Below are 21,184 nucleotides of genomic sequence, written 5' to 3'. Positions count from 1 at the left end.
ACTTTAATAACAGTCGCCGAGTGCAGTCTGGAATTCTTGGTCTTAGTTTTGCACATGACCTGTAGAGAACTGGATGAGCTAGGGGAACTGATGCTATAGTTAAGCAGATGACAATTTCCCAAAATCTTATTAAAATAAACTTAAAGCAGTCAGTAGCTGTCAGGAAATCTCCTGTAACAACACTCTGTCTAACTTTTTTTTTTTTTTCAGCTCTACTTAAAGGACTTACAGACAGGGTTTCCACCATGCACCATGATCCCAACAAATGTCTCTCGACTTAAAAATAAATCCATACCCCTGTGCCTTCATGGTGTTTAAGGGACTGATGCCTAGCCTGCTATTAGCAGTGGTACAAGTTGTAGAGTTGTGCTGCCGGGCGTCTGTGGGTTCCACCTTGTCTGTTTGGGAGACGGAGGAAAACCGCTGGAGGGGGGGGGTTTAATGGAGCACTGGGCAGATACGCCTCTTACAGCATGCTATAATGGAGCTCTTTGTGAAAGCAAGAAGAATACACCCTTCATCTGGACTGAGACTGAGGCTATCCCGAAGTCTGTCTGTCTCTCTCGCTCTCTTTCTCCTTCTCACACACACACACTCTTGCATACACACATGATTTGTGGCCTGCCAGACCTCCCCTTCCACTGAAGAACACAGCCACTTGGCAGAAAAGGAAAAAGTACTCATTCAGCAACTAGATGGCACTGTACTTAGTCAACACCTGTCCTTGTAATGCCAGAACAACTGCAATGTTATCTGCAATTCCAGATGAGTCACTGCACACACCTCTACATCTAGCCCTCACTTTTTCCCCCTCCCTCCCTCCCTCCACAGCACTTTGGCTCCAGTTCTGATGTTATATGACCTAAGCTCCAAAGTGAGGATGGAGGCCAAAGTACAAGGCCATAACATCAGCCAACTGGTGCAATGAAAGCGCTCACCCACCTACATTTCAGGACCTTCCCCCTAATACCAAAATCACATGACTACCCTTCAGCCAATGAAAGGCCAGGTATCCAGCTGTTTGCTAAGGCAGCGTGCTTTGATTGACAGGCAGACCAGCTCTCCCAGTAGGGCTTATCCATCAAACTCCAGGGATATGTGGGCACGCTGGAACTTCTCGGTTACACTGAAGCGACTCGGCGGCATCACATCGCGTACACTCCTCTCCCCTCCTCTCCTCTGGCTGAAATAAGAGTCACATTGTTTTTTTTTTCTTGCCACTCCACAGTCACTGTGCTAGTCTTGCTCTCTCGTCTCTCTCTGTACATAGGCCTCTGCCTGAGGACATGCTCTTACAAGGGAGTAATTCATCTGAAATAGGGGGTTGGAAGCTCTGGAACTTCAGAAAGCTTTAAAAAAAAAAAAAAAAAAAGTTCTGGTTATCTATCTTTTTTTTTTTTCCATGATAAGATGCAACTCGCCAGGTTTGAACGGGATGCTCCGATCGAGCAGATGACTTTCTAAAGAAAGTGCCAAATTGCAACGTGGCGACCAAAGCTGTGTCTACACATCCTTGATTTCATCACCCGCGCCAAATTTCCGATCCAACCCGAGCATCATTTAGTGCAGAGATCTTTGTACAGGAAAATAAAATGCCTTGTCGTTTGCACTCGATTCAATTTAAAACACACAAGAGGCCATTAAGTGTATAGGACAAAAGCAGAATCAGTAGACTGTGAGATTCATTACAGTGCAACTAGTGTTATTTTAATTGCCATTCATAAGCTGTTAACTCTTTTCAAAAGCCAGCAATGCATGTATATGTGAAGGACAACTGATACCAACATGAAAGAATGTACACGGAGAGAGCGCTGAATGAGGAACATCTAGATCTCTGTCGTTCAGCATCGCAGCAGTCACGGGCTGGGGTCAAGACTAACCGGTCCCTTTTGTAATCCCATGGCACTCTGCGGAGGCGTTAGGGCAGTTGCATTTCGTCTGTGGGACTGTAAAGGCCTCATTTCCATCTGTATGGGCCCCCTCAATGTTTTGCCAACAGGGTGATAAAGAGAGTTCCATCAGATGTGAGCCAGCACCAGGCTGGGTACAGATTGGTGGGTGGGTTACAACTCTCAACACAGTCAACCCTTGAGAGAATGAAAACGCTTAATGTTGAAACGGAGACAGAGGAAGGGAACATAGATCACTGACTGACTTTGGGCTGGTGAGTCAGTCTTTGTCCACTGAAGCAAAGTTCTCACAAACCCGGAGGATGTCCTGTGTTCATTCTGTCTGCAGTTCTCTAAATGTCGTGGTAATTATGAAATCCTGAAAGATACAGGCAGTTTTCGCCAATTTCCTGTTCAGCAAACATTTGAAAGTTTTGCAGTCTGGTGGGAAAAGCCATTTTCTAACCAAGGCCAAGGGATGAAATGAGCGGAGGAAACCGCTACAAACACACACATGGATGTTCGGAACTAATTACACACTGCTGAGATCAACATGAAGTCTCACCGAATCCTGAACCCTTGGTCATGTTTATTACTCAGAAATCAGATCTGTCTAACTTTCTGGAAGTAAGGATGGAGCCATATCATTATCGCCATGATAATGAAACTGCTCGGCCTTTTGGCTTCATTTCAATTCGGTACACATGACAAGGGCATTCGGCAGACGCCCTTATCCAGAGCGACTAACGTTGTAGCTCTTTATACATCTGAGTATTTAAGGGCCTTGCTCAAGCATGGCAGTGCTGGGGTTTGAACCTATAACCTCTCAATTAGTAGTCCAAGGTCTAAACTACTGAGCTACTTTTGCCCCTGAGACAAAAACTTGAATCACTTCTATTACTCTCTAGTATCTACTTTCATTCATTTACTTCCTTTATAGTAAGAAAACTGGTACTATATGGAAATTTTAATCAAAGTTTGTCCTAAATTGTTCTAAAAGTGGTCAGCATTTGTTGCATGTGTAAATAAGTCATAAGAAATATGACTGTAGTAGTCAATTAAATAGTGACTATAAACAAGACTGGAATAATCTCTTCGAAGAGTCCTTGACCCAGCTTCCTACTTACGAGCCTATCAACACCCTACTTATCTCACGCTCTTTCTTCCTCTAAACTTTATGGCCATCTTTGCTCATTTTTTTTTTTCTTTTTCTTTCCCTGATACTTAGTACCAAAGTTCACGAGCCGAGGCCTAACTGAGCGGTTAATGATAACACTCCGATCCGCTTGATGGAGAGGTCACAGGGCAAAGTGTGACGGAGAAAGACAGGGTGACCAACTGACTTCCTGATGACTAAGCCTCAGCTGAAATTGTTTTGAGAAATGGTGGTTACAGCTCACCCCTTTTGTAATCTACGCGGCAGGCACGGACAAGTCGGCCCTTATTGCGTTTGCATGTACCTTCTTACCCACTACGCCGTAAAACGCTCTGTGCACAACTCTGGAGCTGATAAAACAAGATTATGAGCTGGGAATTGAATTACTTTTATTGTAAGGAACCTAACAAACTGAGTGCGAGAGAGTAAATATGTGAAAGGTAGGGCACAGGGAGCTGGGCTCGAACAAGCCAGTGTTGTTCAAGTAGGCCTCTTTTGATAAGTGTGAATCACTGATATGGAATAGGTGTTGAAGGTGGGCGGGGTTTTGTGGTTGTTCTTTATGCGCCCAGATCCTGATCAAGAGGCCAGGTTTCACACAGGAGAAAGAGTCCAAATCACTCCCTTTTGTGTCTTCTTCCTCAGAGGCGTGGTAGGACCAGGACCATTGACTCCTTGTTTCTCAAGGGAGGCTTACAGTGTACCATTAACCTTAGTCTAGTGGGCCAGGCACGTCTTTACGTTTCACCTACCCCCACATAACCGCAACCCAAATTTAGGCTTAGATGTACAACCTTAAAATAGCCAAGTCCCCACCCGCCCCGAGCACTTCACCAGCCCGGTCTGCATCACTGTACGGCATTTATTTTGAAAACACTACTACTGACTGCATCTGTGTCCACCATCTTTCTAATGCTTATGTACCAACACACGTGGGGAGGGTGGGTTTCTCAGTCTTCTGTTAAATTGCACGACCTGATGGTGTGGGGGTTTGTTTTTCCATTTGCTCTGCAATGGTGGGGCATTAACTGAAGCTCAGGGTATGTATACTGTCTGTGGGTTCATTTGAACTCAGTAAGAAGTTGTTGCTGCAGTCAGAGATGCAAGTAGGGCTTGGGTGTGGCGTCCAGATAACAGTCATTCCCAGGCCATAGTTCAGCTACGGCTTTATGTTTGCAATACCAGTCTGAAACAGTATTTGGGGAAGACAAACTTGACTGGAAATCCCTGTCCCTATTATTCTGCTTCTGCGATGGACAAGATGGTGAACATCTTGTTTGTATTGTTCAGTTATAAAATGCATGCTGATACTTGTTTATTAGAAACAAGTTTTTTTTTTTGGCTGAAACAGCAACATGGTGATAAAGGTTAAAGAAATGTGACCAACATGCAATGACATGGCAGTTTCTCTGAATGGCTTCTGAATCGTTTCTGAAAAAGCAAAGACGCAGCATATTTGGCAGTTCCTTGTCCGCTCTGGGTATTTAGCAAGACTTTTGTAAAAAGGGAAAAAACTGCAGCTGAACTTTCAGCGTGTCAGATTCCTCAGTCCCCCTCCCCATCACCAAGCCCCAATCCTATTCTTCAGTGAGTCTCTCCACCTCCATTTCAGGTATTGCTAATGGACCCCACCCTTACCTCCCCTCCCCCACAGGTGTACCACTTGCTTGGGGATGCTTTCTTTCAAGTAAAAAGAGAAAGAGAGAGAGAGAGAGAGAGAGAGAGACAGACACGGTCCCAGTGAGGCTGAAAATGGTGTGTGGCTGAACTTTTTTACAAAGCAAAGAAGCAGCAAAAGTAGGGGCATGAGCTGTGTTTCTGTGGAGACAAGGTGTGTCCCGTGTTTGCAGAACAAACAATGGTACCTTTTCAGCCCAGCGTGAGTGGGGAGGCAGGTCATTGTGTATGTGGGTGTGCATTGAGCACCTAGGGCGCTGAAAAGGTAGCAAAAAAAAAAAAAACACGTCTGTGAGACAGTGGGGTTACCGCAAGAGAGTAACGCCAAAAGCCCACCCTTCTAATTACGTGTTTTGCAACTGAATGTAACCGCAAATGCTTTAAAAATATACTCATGCTAAGTTTGGAGGTTTAAAAAAAAAATTGAGTCAAGCGCAATCTTCTCGAGATGCCGTCAACATCAGCTGAGCCACTTCTCTTTTCCCAGCATGCACTAGGGTTTTCAGGTAGGGTGTCATTAGGGCAGCTTGTCTCATCCTCATGGGCTAGGTTTGTTAATCTAACAGCATGGCCCAGTCCAGCCAGATTAGTACTGTCTACACAAAGGCACTCGGCAGGTTTTTTTCTTTCTTTTTTTTCCCCCCTGCTCGTCTTTAAAAGTGGCAGACGTGGAAAACACAAAGTACCACCCAGGGGTAAACTTTGGGCATGGGCTGGAAAGTGGGACGAGTCTGTGAAAGCAAAACAAACTGAAGTCTGTCTTCTCCGGTATAGCTATATAACTTTGATTGCGGTCACAACAATCTGGTTGTAAAAAGATACAGGCAATTCAGCTGTGTAACATTTGCATTCTCTTTCTCTCTCGCAAAAAAAAAAAAAAAACTGGTCGGGCGATGCTGTTGCTGCCACTTTACCACCCCCCCCCCCCTTCCTTCCTGCAGGCTCCTTCTCTCTCTCTCTCTCTCTCTCTCTCTCTCTCTACCTCCCTTCTTCCCTCCCTCTTTCTCCCTCCCTTCATCGTTCTCTCGGTTCCACTGAGCAACAAGTGCTGCCTGGGAGTACCACCCCTCCCCCTCGCTCCAACCTCCAGAAGCTATCGCAAATCCTCAGCCTGAGCACTACTGCCAGCTGACAAAACTGTTTAGTCAGCAAGAACGCCAGGCAGGGAGGGAGAGCTTCAGGCTCGAGAGAAGACAGACAGAGTGAGGGAGAGCTTCTAAAAAAGAAAGAGAGGCTAATACAGAGCAAGGGAGGGGGGGGCAAGGGGGGTTAAGGTTCAGCAAGAGAGGCTGTCGTTTAGCACGGCCTTTTTCTCCCATCAGTCTCAACACTATTTAGCCTTCGAGATAACATCGAAAAAACAAAAAGAGAGAGAGGGAGGGAAAAAAAAGCTGTAGTATAAGCCATGTGCAAAAGACATGAGTGAACCGTCAAGGGGGTGACTGCTTTAACACTATTGTTCCGCCACTTCCTCCATCACTTCCCTGTCCACCTCAGTTGAGAGGCACAGTTTCACTTCCTGACGATCCCTTCTTCTCTTCGCATTTTTCTTCTCTGCGTGCTTCTCTCCATATCTTTTGTTCTTCCCTGCTCTGGCATTCTTTCACATCAGTGACAGCCCTTGAGTTAGACTTTGGACCCACAGTAAATACCTGCTCTATTTGCCTGTTCGAGCTGAAGGGGGTTGTTCGGGAAAGGTGATAGAGGCACAACATGTTGAAAGAGGAGGAGGAGGAGGAAAAAAAAGGAGGAGGAGGAGGAGGACGACGAGGTGAGCCTAACTGACACGTAGGCTTTTGTGACCAGGTTGTCAAAAACTGAGCTGATGAGCCATCGGGATGAGCACATCAGCTTGGTCTGCTGACTGCTCGACGGCGGGTGATTAGGTCACGGGCGTAATGAAAGCTTTCCTGAATGCAGTTTCGCAAAACAAGATAGTTTGTGCATCATATTATGGCGGCTAAAGTACTCAGGGGGTGTAATAAAAAAAATAATTAAAAAGAGGGGAAAAAAAGACTAGACATTAAAAAAAAAACTCAAAAGACAAAATGGGAGGTAGATGAAAAAAAATTATAATAATAAATTATGTGGAATCAAGCAGGCAACAGTGGCACACACATCATGTTGAAACAGGCCAGAGTTTCGACTAGGACATGTGACATTGTTAGAAATAACATTATCAAAGTGAAACTTACACAACTAGACTAATATCAAACCCTGTTACTGAGAGAACATGCCATGATGTGGCTTCATTTATACATTACCACTGATGAACTGCAGGCCATAACAAGCCTTCAGAGACAACCACAAATATAGCCATTGCCATAATGTCTGCGTCCAGCACTATTCCTGTGAGGACTCCATATCCCCCCCACCCCAACCACTAAAAGTGGCTTGGCCACAAACCATGCTCTACCATGCTTTGTTTTTTTTTTTGTTTGTTTTTTCCCAGTTGCAGCTTGCATTCACTCAATTTTATCCTCATTCACAACTCATGTGTACACTTCCCCTTTGAGCATCTAATGTGCTTATTTATATGAAATCATCATCTTTTTCAGTTCATGGTCAGAAAAACATGAGATGAACAAAGTGTCTCTTAATCTACATGAACACAGATGAGCAATTAATCTTCAGTTTGACCACAGCTTTTTTTTTTTAACGGCTTGTATACTCAGGCTACACATCAAGGCTGAAGCAGGACGCTTTCTGAATTGTGAACATACGTTCAATAATCAACATTAACATTAGTTCGGATATTGTTATGGACAGCCAGATTATCAGCATTTAATACATAGTTACATTTTTTCGTGCCATTTAAAAACAACTTTATGGTTCAACTCTCATGGTTCACCAAATTCAATCAATTCCAACGCACGGGGGGGAGGGGGGGGAGTTTTGTCCCTGCATCCGCTCTACACGGTCAGTAAGAAGGAATATAATCTTATCTAAAAAAAGGCAAGATAAATATAGCTTGGGAGTCAAAGGGCCAGCTCATCAATACCCCGGGGGTAACACAGGACCTTCTACATCATGCCGAAACCCTAAAGAGAAGAGATACACAATCTGAAACTTTCAAATTTGATTCTATGCTTCGTTAAGAGAGTCATTTTAATCTTATTTCCTTTTTTTTTTTTTAAAGAATAATCAGACTGACTCTCTTTACTCTTCACTAGATGTATGAACAGACTTTGTTTTCAGATGCAAAAATGGGAAAAAAATGAATGAATAACAAAGCAAACAGTACATGTAAATCCTGTGCTCTATGTAATAAGCAGATGCAAAGTGATACCCAGCAATTGTTTGGCTGCCGACAGAAAGGGGGTTGGTTAAGTAGCCTGGGCGTCTGGAGACTGCACTTTAAATGAATTAGGAATTGCTAATGCCGGTACCCTGGGTAATTCTGAATCCCTACAGGGAAGAGGTGTGCTTAATTAACTGGTCTAAGCCAAACGCAGACAGAGATCCTTCAGACATCATACACTTCAACTGTCTTTCAAATCATAATAAAAGAAATTAAAAAAAATATTTAAAAAAAACACTCACAAAAATGTCTTCTGACACTAAAACTCTCTTCCAAACATCAAATTAGAGGTTGCGGCTGCTTATCTATATGTCCTGTGGTTTGGTTAATAAAACCAAACCATCTTGGCATCACCTGTGCATTTAAATCTTACCATAAATATTTACACTTTCATTCAGGCCCTGTGCTAATTGCGTATTTAAGGATGCATACGGAGGATTTTCAGTTGAACTCTCACTCGGCTACACCGGCATTGTTCGTCTCAGCAGAAACCTGCGATTTGTATATTTTGTCAACAGACCTCACAATGGAGCAGGCCACATCCAGCCTAGGCCTGCACACCCAAACACAGCTCACAATCATACAAACGGAGAGCAGCGACTCCCAGGCAGCAACGAGAAAGAAAAAAGAAAAAAAACTTCTATGGGATGACAACAGCTAAAGTTTAAGAACAACAGAAGCTGATATCTAGATTATTTTAACAGCACCGGAGGCCACTGGGACCACAAACAACTGCAATCAAGAATACACTTCTCTGCATCAAGGCTATATCTGGAGTCCTGGTTTCGGTTTTTCAGCGCCTATTGTTTTCCATCAGAGTGTGTTTTCTGTAATACAGGAACTGCACTTCAATCTCCTTTTATTCCTGTCACTTTAGTTCAAATTTGCATGCCTTTACTTGATCACTGCTCCAGGGCCTCCAAACAATCATGTGCAAGAGGATTACTTGGTTTAAAAAAACAAAAATAATAATAATAATTATAACAATCCGCCTTAGCCCATTTATCCAAACGTACCGGATCGATCATCAAGTCAAGTTAAACTTGACAAACTCATTAGCACTTCACAAAATAAAAAAAGGGTGTGTTACGGCAATCGAATTCACAAGCAGGATTAGGAAACAAAAGTGTCAGACCTTTCCTTTTTCCCTTTCAAACCTACAGGTTTAACATTTCGAGCGAGCACGTTTTTCAACTTTAGCATCTTAAATGTGCAACACATCAGACTAGAGAGTGGTGTTTCTCAATCATGCTGCACGTGCACTTTTATGAACATATGCAGTTTTAGCCAGTTTCAAGCAGAACCCTGGTGATATTTCTTACTTGCATCAGTTTGTTCCAAACTCTAGCACGATTTGTTTGGTGCAGTGAGAACAAAATTATTCTCTTATTCACCCTGAATGCATGAAGTAAACTGAACATGCCAAGAATTGTGGGCCATGCATGACATTTTTCTGGAGATGTGAGCTATAAAACTGAACCATGATGCACAACCGAAGGCGAAAGCTGTAGCACTACAGAAATCAAATGTGTTCTGCATATCAGGATCATAGACTAATTCTACACAATTATTAAGTAATTTATTATTATTGAATGTCAGCTAAGAGTTTTTAGTGCTTTGGCGATTTTGTTTATTTTTATTTTCTTCACATCACCATATTTTTAAGGAATGCATTTTCAAGTATGGTATACATGACATGAACCATGTTAAACAAATCATATCCTTTAAACTCAAGGCACAGATAGGTCAGTGATAATTAAAAAAAATAATAATAATACATGTGCTTATATGGAAGCCTTGCCGGTGTGTGTTTAACAGGGAGGCTGTGGACATCAAACTGTGCATTTAAGTTTTTTAGATTTGTCAGGTAAAACAACAAAAAAAAAAAAAAAACATCATTACTTTTATGGTCATTTTTTACCACTGCCAGAACATAGGAAGGACATTGCGTGTAGAATGAAGAACTCACAAAACGATCATATTAGTTTTTTTTTTTTGTCATAGAAACAACTGAAAACAACATGATCATGTGTATCTGTGCTAATTCTTTGCCTATGTGACGGTTTTTTTTCTTTAATTTTTTGCTCAGTCATGCTTAAATAGTTAGTTAAAATGAACAAAAAATTCAGTGCATCATATTGCTTATTTTGTGCACAATCCTGAGGCCTACATATGTTTACCTAAAAAAAAAAAAAACAGCAAAACAAACAATAGCTTAAATGCTCCAAGTTTCATCAAACAAACCAAAAGCAGCATCACTTTTTTAAAGGCTAATAGGTGTGCTGATGCTAGCTAGCTCTCTCTCTCTCTCACACACACACACACACACACACACACAGACTTTAACCTCATGGAGCCTGATATGTTGAGTCAGGTGTGCTGGAGAAAGGGAAAACATTACCCTGTACCATGCAGGGAGACTAAATGAGCAGAACTTGGGACGAAAACACAGAAAAGTGCTCATGGTGTGCTTGCTGTGTGCATAACGTGTGCGCACTTCTGCTAAAGGCCTGCTCTCTCATGCAGTGTTGAATTTCGTAATGGAATGTGAACTGCTCATCCGGATCTGTCCTCCCTCCCTCCTCCTCCTCCCAGAGTGGCCAAGTAAACGACCGGTTTCACCAGTAAACCTTACAACATCGCCTCTACGCCATGGCAGGCGCGCATTTCCACCCCGGGTGTTGTCGTTTCGACCCGCGATACGTATATACCACACTTAGCAACGAGGCATCCTGGAATTAGCTCAGGCGATGCCGTTTCCCAAGAGACCAGGGGCCACGTTCTAAAGCGCGCACTAACATACTGCATAGTAGCCTACGTCAGAATAGGACGCGTCATAGTAAGGACGGAGAATAGTGCGCGACGGTGCGGTTTAGAACGGAGCTTCATCCATTCCTATAAACTAACACAACATGTTTTAAAGGAAGCTATCAAAGCAAAAAAGGAAATAAATAGAAGAGTTACAAAAACATCACACGTGTTAAACCATCAATAAGATAAACAAACAAATAAATAAAATAAGCGTCCAAACTCCTTAGATGAAATAACACGCTTTTAAAAATAAACATACACACCTCAAAGAACTGTGACGATTTTTTGTTGTTGTTTTTTTGTTTGTTTGTTTGTTTAACATACAATGTTGCAGCTAAACGTTTGATTACAAACAAATGTATGAAGACAAAAAGACAGAAGAAACAAAATAACTATAACTATAAAAGTATAGGATCAAAGGGCAAGGCGCACAGGGAGGGAGAGAGAGAGAGAGAGAGAGAGATACGGATGCTCCTGTTAGTTAGCAACAGCTAGCTGATAGACTTTGAACTCCGACATCCTTTAAACTTAAACACACACACACAGTCGAACAAAAAGTTTTAAAAGTGTGTAAATGAATAACTTTATGGTTACAAGTGTGGCTTTATGAAAGCGCAGTGATGTGGGCAGGTTTGCGGATGAGCATCAGGTCCTCGGCGAAACGAGGAAGTCAAAAGCGAGAGAGAGAGAGAGAGAAACTTTTCTGCGTTTTCGAATCTCAAAACCAAAGCACACAGTGAGACATAAAAGCGAACGTGTTGATCAAAGCATAGAAGACATAAAAGAAAGTTTGTAACTGTAACTTACGTTTGACTTTGTTGGGGTTTGGCTGCTTTCGCCGAGACATGCTGATGATAATGATGATGACGAAGATGACGATGATGATGATGAGTAAAGGATTGAGGGAGTGATGATGGATTAAAGAAAGAGTGGGATAGGTGGAAAGAAAGAATGAGATGGATAGAGAAAAGAAGCAAAGCTGTTTCGGAGAGGAATCAAAATGGCGTTTCCCGAGGATGTGCAAAAAGTTGGTTAAGTCCGTGTTTTCTCTCCTCCTCTTCTTCTTCTTCTGAATCCCCCCACGGGAGGAGAACGAGATGTGTCAGGGTGGGAGGAGAGGAAAACGCACTTTCATTCGGGTTTTTTCCCCCTCTCCTCTCCTCTCTTCACTTCTCTCTCCGCGCGTCCTCTTCAGCTCTCTCTCTCTCTTCTCTCTCTCTCACTCGGTGTCTCTCTCTCATCACGTGTTGCGCTCCTGCCGGAGTCTCCAAGGGGACCGAGGCTGCTCCAAGCATCTCTCTCTCTCTCTCTCTCTCTCTATGTGTGTGTGTGTGCGCGCGCAAGGGAAGAAAAAGGAAACTCAAGTTGTTCAAACAATAAAAGAAAAACACACACACCTGTGGCATCTAACATCTAACCACTCTCCATCATGTCCTATTAATATTAATACAACTTGTGCGTCACAATATTTGGTCAATACGACCAATCAAGGGTTGCGCACGTGACGTTTACTAACTACACACACTTATTTTGCACATGTACAAAAAGAAGACAGTAATGTGAAGTGATGAGCACAGGGTTGCCATGAAGAAGTCTACACTGAAGTTCATGTTACTAAATAAATGCAAGAATGGTTCATTTAAATAAAGAAGAAAAAAAACTTTTTTAAACACTGGATTGTTCAGACCCAATGCTCAAATTTCCATTTCACGATACAGCCCCCCATCCATCCACGTGTCTAACAGCTCATCAACTAGGCTAAAAGCCACTGAGACGCGGGTTGCCAGATGCTTCCGAAATCATCCCCATCTTCCCTTCACACATACATGGTTTCAAAGCCAGTTTTCAAATCATTCATTTTAATCTACTCATAATCAAAGTTTTTGTCTACCAGAATGATAACATTTACAACTTAAGATAGGGAGACACTGTGGATTTTTATTTTCTTGATTCCCCTCCGACTATACAGCTTTCCCTCACGGCCTGAACCTGAGACCTGCATGTTTGGGCAACCAGGCACACTGTGAGTTTACACTGTACGTTTAAACAGAACCCCTGAACCAGTTTGTTTACTGATAATTCCAGCAAACAGGATGGCAGCATCCTCAAAGTTAGTGCCAAAAAAAGCAAAGCAGAGCTACTCTTAGTGATTTAACTTTGTTTAGAAAGCAATAAAACAAACAAACATAAAAATACATAGTTCAGAAGACATAGGGAGTATGGTCTGTCTGTTCTTCAGCAGGAATTCTGTCCACAAGTGCAATGTCTCCTTTGTGCCCATATGTGCAGGAGGAAATCGGACTACGGATGTTCGCACTGAAAGAAAGATCACCAAACCTTCTGATGTCAGAACTTTATCCAGGTTTGCCATTGGTTATTTGGTTGAGTAACCACATGTTAAGAAAAATCAAGAAGTGATCATGCCAAAATGCTGTACATTTATAAAGTTAGTCAAAGGTGACAGGCCTGGGCATACACCTTGCCAGATCTGTACAGTGTCACATCAGCTTTAAAGAGAGCAAAAACTATATCTCCACGGATTAAAAAAAACTAAATCTGGCAACCACGAGAACTGAGCCATGCCAGTCCTCCCCCTTCTTTTCTTCTTCCATCTCCGACGCTGGCAGCTCTCCCTACCTGAGCCTACAGGACCAAACAGGTTCCACAAGAGGCCATTTTATCAGATGCTCACACAAACGTTTTACAAAAAAAAGTTTAAAAATTGTTTACTCTTGCACTAAGTTTAAACAAGAAGCACTCCTATACAGAGAGCAGCATTTAGCACCTATTCCAGTTTACTAATCCCTGTTTGCACAGTCAATTCAAGGCCTATTTATCTGTGATTAAATCATCTACACTCATTGGCATGATAAAGTGGGTGATTGTATTTTAAAGCCTATACAGAGTATATTGTCTTTTACTTGTCTACTATTTAAATAATGAGTAGGTGTATGTCTACCAGGGTTTTTTTATGTGAACACTAAAGTCATTAAGAATTACTGAAATGATGTACCAAGCTTATAAACAGCCAACATACTGAAGAAATTCTTCTGTGATTGTTAGATTAGATTAAACCCTGAAAGCCTAGCTCCACATAGTTAAAATTTTATTGCATTTCCAAAAAGTCACCACAATGTATTTGATCATATATTCTAATTCTGTTTGTTATTTTACCTACCAATTTTGAGAATCATAAACATTGATTATGTATTATATCTTTATAAATGCAATAACTCCAGTGTGCTTTTTTAAATATATTGGATGTAGTGATAAATTTAGTATAGTACATAAGGTTTTTAAATAATCTAAACATTTTAACTATCTTTAGCTGTATTATCTCTCATCTGGTTTAGTAACGATCCCAAAACATTGCCAGTAAAATACCCAGAGGTTATTCGCTCAGCAAAGGACACAGTCAAGATCGGTCTAGACTATCTGAGTCAATGTGTAACTTATTCATGCACATTACATGCACTGTGTTTTTTTCAACCCCCACTCACATATTGAATATTATTTTAGTGATGCCTAATGAAGCACCGAAGACTAAATGCAGAATAAATTTAGTGCACTCTATTTCCAGTGTAAACTGTGCTAGATCTTAAGGAATAACTTCACAGTTTGGTATTTATACCATTAGTAGCACCAAAAAAAAAAAGCTAAGAAAAAATTAAACCACTACTAATACCATGGTACAATTCCAAAAAACAACAACAACAACAACAAAATAAGTTCCCATAAAGTAACAGTGGACATGATGAATGTCCAAGACTGAGAGGGGAAACTTGAGAGTGATGTTATTTATTGACCTGTTGCCACAGCTCCCAAATGCAACGCTGTTGCTAAGGAACAGCCCTTCGCAGCAACAAAAGGTTTCCTTTATCCTCCATGAACTGAGGCTGAAAGAGCAGCTACCTCTCACAGGGTAGAGCAAACTTTAAGAGCATCCCACATTAGAGCAGAGTCGCAAATGCTTGTTTCTAGTGTAGATTTAACCAGTTGTTGAACGATTTAAGAGGACAAATACAAACCTGTGGATGTGAGCATTCAGGATGACACCTACAGTATTAATCACATTTCAATCATAGGAATTTAACATTTGTTAGTCAGACTAGGCAGATTCACAAAATAACCAAGGCAAATGAATTCTTATTAAGTGTATGCATCACTTTAATGCAAAAGTACTGTATAATGTGTAGAATGAAAGAAAACTCTCCTACTCTAATACACCTTAAATTACTAGTATGCTCTTGTTCCACTACTGGTCTAAGAAAGTGTGTATGTGTGTGTGGGGGGAGATCACATAAACCGGTTTGTCTCCATGTGTTTTGCCTTGCAGCCCTTCACCATGCAGCTGCACAAAATAACTTCAACACAAACAGTTAACTCCTAAGTGCACATGATCATGCAGGTCCCTTTTCTAAAAGTACATGCTTCATATAATATAATATAATGTAATGTAATGTAATGTCCTAGCCATGATTTATAATGTCTACATTTAAAATATTTTCTACACTTGTAAAAAAAAAATGTACATGTTATTTCTTCCAGTGGCTTTGAGGCTGCATTTGTGATCGCCAGCTCTGTACAGGACACAGTACAGAAATACAGACTGTAACACTGTTCTGCTGAACTCCACGAGTGTAAAAGAGTACTGAATTAGCTTGTGGTAATTATTTAATTTATGTAACTCCAGATGAAATGCATCTTTAATATGACTTTAAAGTGTTGAACCTACAGAGAATTTACCTAAAGTTATTATGAAATAACTTGAAATAACATAAGTAATATAAGTGTTTTATGGATCAACTTGCTTACTTTGATCACTTCATGCTAAAAGATTTGTGTTAAATAATTATTATGTAAATATTATATATATGAAATTTAATTTATTTACCCTGTTTAAAAGTGCATTGTTTGATGTAAAGCTTTGTTATTTGGTCAAATAGGTGGTTAGATGAGTCCTTTTTTTCTCTCGCTTTCTGCTGACACAGTCATTTGAGATCTTTAGGCATCATGAACCCATTTAATATTATTGCCAGATGAGAATTAACCTACAATTTTACAATTTAGTAGTGAGAAAAACGAGGATGTAGTTTTCTCTGAGAACACACTTTAAAGAGAGAGAGAGAGAGAGACTTCACATCACATAAATTCTGTTCAACATGCTTGATTGGTGAGTGTTTAGTGTGCTCATCAATCACAAATAATAAGCAGCTGGTGTATTGGTATGTAGAGAGTACATCAGTCACAAAATACTGTAATTGACATAATTGACTGTTTGTGTGGTGGTGTTCTTCGTTGCCAGAGATACAAACCTCTGGATTAAAATTGGCAATGATCAAGACCAATCAGTGTAGGTTGGTGAACCGGTGGGCATGTGGCATTGTGATGTATTTCTAAAATGAAAGAGCATGCATGAGATGCCATATGATGGACTGTCTGTGTTGCCTGGATAGGATTATTAGGAAAGAAAAAAAGCATTCATGAAGATGAATGAATGAATGAATGAATAAACATTCACTAAGTTCATTCATCAACCTAGCAGTCAGAGGCATCAGTTTATCATAGCTGGTTAACATACATGAGAAGTATGTGCAAAGTCAGAAAAGGGCCTGAAGTCAGAGAAGAGAATGAATGGGTGTGTATTTTAAATAAGTAAGGGGGTAGGGGGTGTTAAAAACTTACCAGAGAAAGCAGTGACTAAGGGGTTAGTGGGGCCATCTTGTGGCTGAGAGATATATAATGCACAAAAAATAAATATATATAAAAAGCACAATAATGCTGCAATCCCCAAACAACCCAATATAATTATTAAACAGCTTTTATTTGTATTTTTATTATAGGAACACACAGAATAAATTATATATATATATATATGCCTTAATAAACGATATATGCCTTTAACTGTTTATTCTTTTTCAGATGTCACATTCACATAAACAATCTGGAAGCCATTTCGGTTTATGACGTGTAATGTAAAGTTGTAGTGACAGTGCAGAAGAACAAAAGATGAGAAATAAGGGGAAAACCATACCTAACTGCCATCTCTCCTCTTCTTCTCTTTCCCCCCCTCTTTCTTTTTCCTCTCTCCTCCTGTCCCCCCCTTTCACTCTTTCTCTCTCTCTCTGTCGAGCTACACATGTCGTTCCTGAGCTGCCAGTGATCCAGACTCCCTCTGCCCTCCGGACCTGTCTGACCCATCCTGGTGCCCCGCTTCTGGCTGAAGATCTCGTCACATGGATGCCCCGTGTGTCTCTCTGGGATGCGTCTGGTGTCTGGGAATGATTCTCTCTACCTAGAAGATGGTTCTGGCCTTGACTGGTGTTGGCAACTGTTTCTCTGGGGACTTGACAGTTCGATAGTTCATGACTGGAACTTCTTACAAGTCTACCTGGGTCTTCAATAACTACCTGGACTCCATATTAACATCAATTAACATTAGCTATTATAGCTGAACTGCCTCCCACCCTACACACTGTATAAATGCAGATCATTTACTGCTTTTTGTTTCACCCAAATGAGGATGGGTTCCCTGTTGAGTCTGGTTCCTCTCAAGGTTTCTTCCTATTACCATCTCAGGGAGTTTTTTTCTTGCCACTGTCGCCCTCGGCTTGCTCACCAGGGACAAACTGACCATTTTGATTCATACAAATTCACATTTCATACAAACCTAAATAATTCTTTTGACTATGTAAAGCTGCTTTGCGGCAATGAAAATTGCTAAAAGCGCTATACAAATAAAATTGAATTGAAAAAAGGGGAAAACAAAAGAGAGAGATTCTATACAAAAGTCTAAATCAAACAAACCTTAAGTGGAAAATTGAGCCCTGGCGAAGACGTCTAACTCCTGGAATGAAATAAGTCACTGCACCAGTAAGTTGCAAATTTCTCATCAGTATTTATAAAACAGAAATCCACAAGACTTTATTTGTAGAGGTGTTGAATCATGAATGAAGAAAAAGGGAAAAAAAGCACTTATGAAGCAACTTTTAAATCTAATTTTTAGAACTAAAACATGCATGCTGATTAAATGATATATAGTTAAATAATAGCTACAGCTTGAATTAAATCTTATATTTGCAAATGTCTTAATATTATAATGGCAGCTTACTATAAATAAATAAATAAATACATAGCCTTGTTGTCTTCATCCAGGAAGATTCTCGAAAGCATCTGAGCATAAAGAACAAAGCCTGAATTAAAGGTACAAAGGGTGAGACAACATACTACACCCTTGAGCATACCTCAACGCCACCACACCGCCTATGCATATTTTGCTAACTTTTTGTTCCTAAAAATATCTCTTTCTCTATATTTATATAACAAGAAACTGACTCTTACCTTCTTCCCTGTTAAGAAGGTTTAATTAAGTAAGCACATGGGGTCATCATGGTGCAGCACAAAAATGCCATTGTGAAACAGATCCACAGATAGGTACAATTCGTCAATGGATTGGCCTATAGATAACACATGATTCCCCTGAGTTTCTCAAATTGATAACATCTTCTGTAATGCTTTATGCACAGACACAGGTGAACTTACTCAGGGGAAAGGATGCTTTGACATACGGTTGGGGTCCTGAATGGGGTCTGGAAGGACAAAGGCAGAGACACATAAATTTTTAAAGCAAAGTGTGTCAGTGTTGTATTTAATAGTTTTGAATTCTGAGTTAAAAAATTATGAATTCTGATTTTCCTGCTGATTTACTTAATGAGCCAATCATTACATTGTTTGAGGTAAATTAATCTTGTTATAAAAGTAAAACACAGTTTTACTTAAACTCAAACATTATCCATATTGTTTATCCTGTTTAGGGTCACAGGGGGGCCTGGAGCTAATTCAGCTTCCAGGCACGGATGCAAGTGGCAGCCCATCCAGTACAACCATTTGTGTTTTCTGGAATTTCATTTGTGATCAATAAAGTATGCATCCATCCATCCATCCATCCATCCATCCATTCCAGAAAATGTAGGGCACAAGCTGGGGTACACCCTATATAATGTACCACAAACTCACACATCCAGGCATAAATTACGGGCAATTTGGAAATGTCAATCATGTCTTTTGACTATGGACCATGCCACATGTCATTTCTATCATCTCGAACCAGTCTGGCCATCCTTCTCTGGCCTCTGGCATCCAAAAGGCATTTTCACATTGGTTGTATGTGAAAATCCACACACATTTACATCAAGGAGCAATTAAGCACAGCCAATCAAGTTTGTGCGATTTTGTAACAGAGGGAGCCCAGTAAAAAAAAAAACGATGCATTAGCTCAGGATTGAGATGCATTAGCTCAGGATTGAACCTGGACCCTGGAGCTGTACAGTAGCAGTGGTTTAATTCTGTGCACTACCTTCACATTTCAGGGGATTTGTTTGATGCTAAAAGAACACATAAGAGGGAAATTGTCCAGCAGCAAGTAATTCCATTGTTGAATTCCTACTTTTCTGAAAGTGATGACAAGTCAGAGATGAAAGGTAGCTAACTTTTCCCTTTAGATGAAATTTACATGCTGTGCCTGGGTTGGTTTTTTGGAGGCTGTTTTTTAAAAACCAAACTTAACCAGTGAACATCTTTTTATAACTTCCTGTTTTTTCTTAAATTAACATTATGAGTCTAACCTCACCAAGTAATTTTGTATTTGCTCCTCAGATCACTTTTTTATTATTATTATTTCTATATTTTCAGGATGTAACTCTTGTAAATTATTATCACCTCAAGAAATATTTTACTCTTTATTATTTTTATTTTTTTGTTAATTACTGGGCCACACATGAACCGAAAATTAGAAACTCAAATTGTACATATTTAATCTCACCACGGCTCTTATATATCATTTGGATCTTGAGTCTGTGTTTCTGCTGAAGGTAGATGTAAGATGTGTAGGATCAATACCACATATGTATAATTTCATATTAAAATGTACACCTTTTGCTGGGTTTTTAAATCAATGCTTAGCATAAATCTTCCCTGACTTCACACTTTATTTTGAACAGGAAATGGTACAAAATGAGCAAGGATGCGAAACTTCCCATTTTGCTATAGTTTCTATAATAATGTGAAGTATGACCAAGTTCCACTTCCTTCTGCATGCTAAAACCAGTGCATTTGACTGTTCTGGTTGTGGACTCCTCTTATTGTTCATCAGGGCAAACTGCCCTTAGATGATGTTTGTGCAATATTCTTTTTTTTCACTTGCTTGTATAAGGGTTATATGAACTTATATTTAAACATCTCATCCGATCATCTTATACATCTAGTAACTTATAAGTTAAAATGAGTGTGTCAGGACAGAAACACTACATTATTCTAAAGCCCAGTGATGAAAACAACTTTACACAAGGCTTTGCAGTCAGAATACACAGAGTTTCCAGGTCATTTGAAAAAGGCACATGTCTATGGACTATGCAAGGAAAATAAAGTACCCAGAGGAAACACGCGAAGAATCATGGGAAGAACATGCAAACATCACACACATACTGTAGGACCGGAGGTGAGATTTAAACTCCCAGTCCTGGAGGTGTGAAGGGACCATGCTAACCACACTTTCACACTCTATAATAGATGATAAAATAATAATTAATAAAATTAATTTTAACAGACAGGACCTCCATGTCTATGACCCATTTAATATGGGCATTTATGTTTATGTAAAGGTATTACACAAAGGGTTCAATGGTAGTTTAAAATATTGTGCCCTCTAGTGGCTAGTATAAGAAACCACAAAGGATTACATTTTTATATAGAGAGAACATGCACCATGTGTAGTAGACTGTTTCAAAATTTTAGTACAGCTTGTTAAAGATCAAGCTAAATTACCACCAAACCATGTCTTAACATGCGGCCTGGATGTTCGTGCAATTACGTTTAAAGCAAATGTCATAAGTTCAAAGTGCATTCCTTTTAACATTTATTCATCTTCATTATGCACCATATCCTGGTCAGGGCCATGCTGGATCCAAGCATTTCTAAGTACACTGGTTGTGAGATGACACTCTTCATTAGGAGTGCTTTCTTTTTCAGCTGAGATGGAGCCTGTCTGGAGAACACTGAAGTTGAGGTAGGAATACACCCTGGATGAGACACTAGTCAATTTGTGCATGCACAAGAACATTCAGACAATCTTTCCAAAATTGGAGTAGCTAATCCACCCATGTTCATGGGATAAAACCTGAGAGCATAAAATAACAGAGTACAGCAGTTAGGATGTGCAGTATTACTGAGCCACATGCTATCCAAACTGTACATTGTGCTCAATCCAACTAGAAGAGCAAAGGCGATTCCAAACAAACACTTTATGTGGTCAGTATGATGTTGATGCATCAGTAACCTGCTAAGATAGCTGAG

At 40.3% G+C, this 21,184-nt stretch overlaps 1 protein-coding gene across 5 annotated transcripts in view; it reads right to left on the bottom strand.

The window, feature by feature from the left end:
- rreb1a (ras responsive element binding protein 1a) overlaps positions 1 to 12,115 on the bottom strand; it is a 49,470-nt gene extending 37,355 nt beyond the window's left edge. For 4 of the 5 annotated variants that reach the window (XM_053494343.1, XM_053494346.1, XM_053494344.1 and 1 more), the window contains exon 1: positions 11,642 to 12,115. In XM_053494343.1, the coding sequence (XP_053350318.1) occupies positions 11,642 to 11,681 (40 nt within the window). In that variant the 5' untranslated portion in view covers positions 11,682 to 12,115. The remainder of the gene's footprint in view (positions 1 to 11,641) is intronic. The other variant, XM_053494345.1, reaches the window with a different exon arrangement.
- Positions 12,116 to 21,184: the final 9,069 nt, after the last annotated feature.

The sequence above is a fragment of the Clarias gariepinus genome, chromosome 4, assembly GCF_024256425.1.
Source record: "Clarias gariepinus isolate MV-2021 ecotype Netherlands chromosome 4, CGAR_prim_01v2, whole genome shotgun sequence".
Classification (NCBI taxonomy): Eukaryota; Metazoa; Chordata; class Actinopteri; order Siluriformes; family Clariidae; genus Clarias; species Clarias gariepinus.
This window is presented reverse-complemented; position numbering and strand designations above follow the sequence as displayed.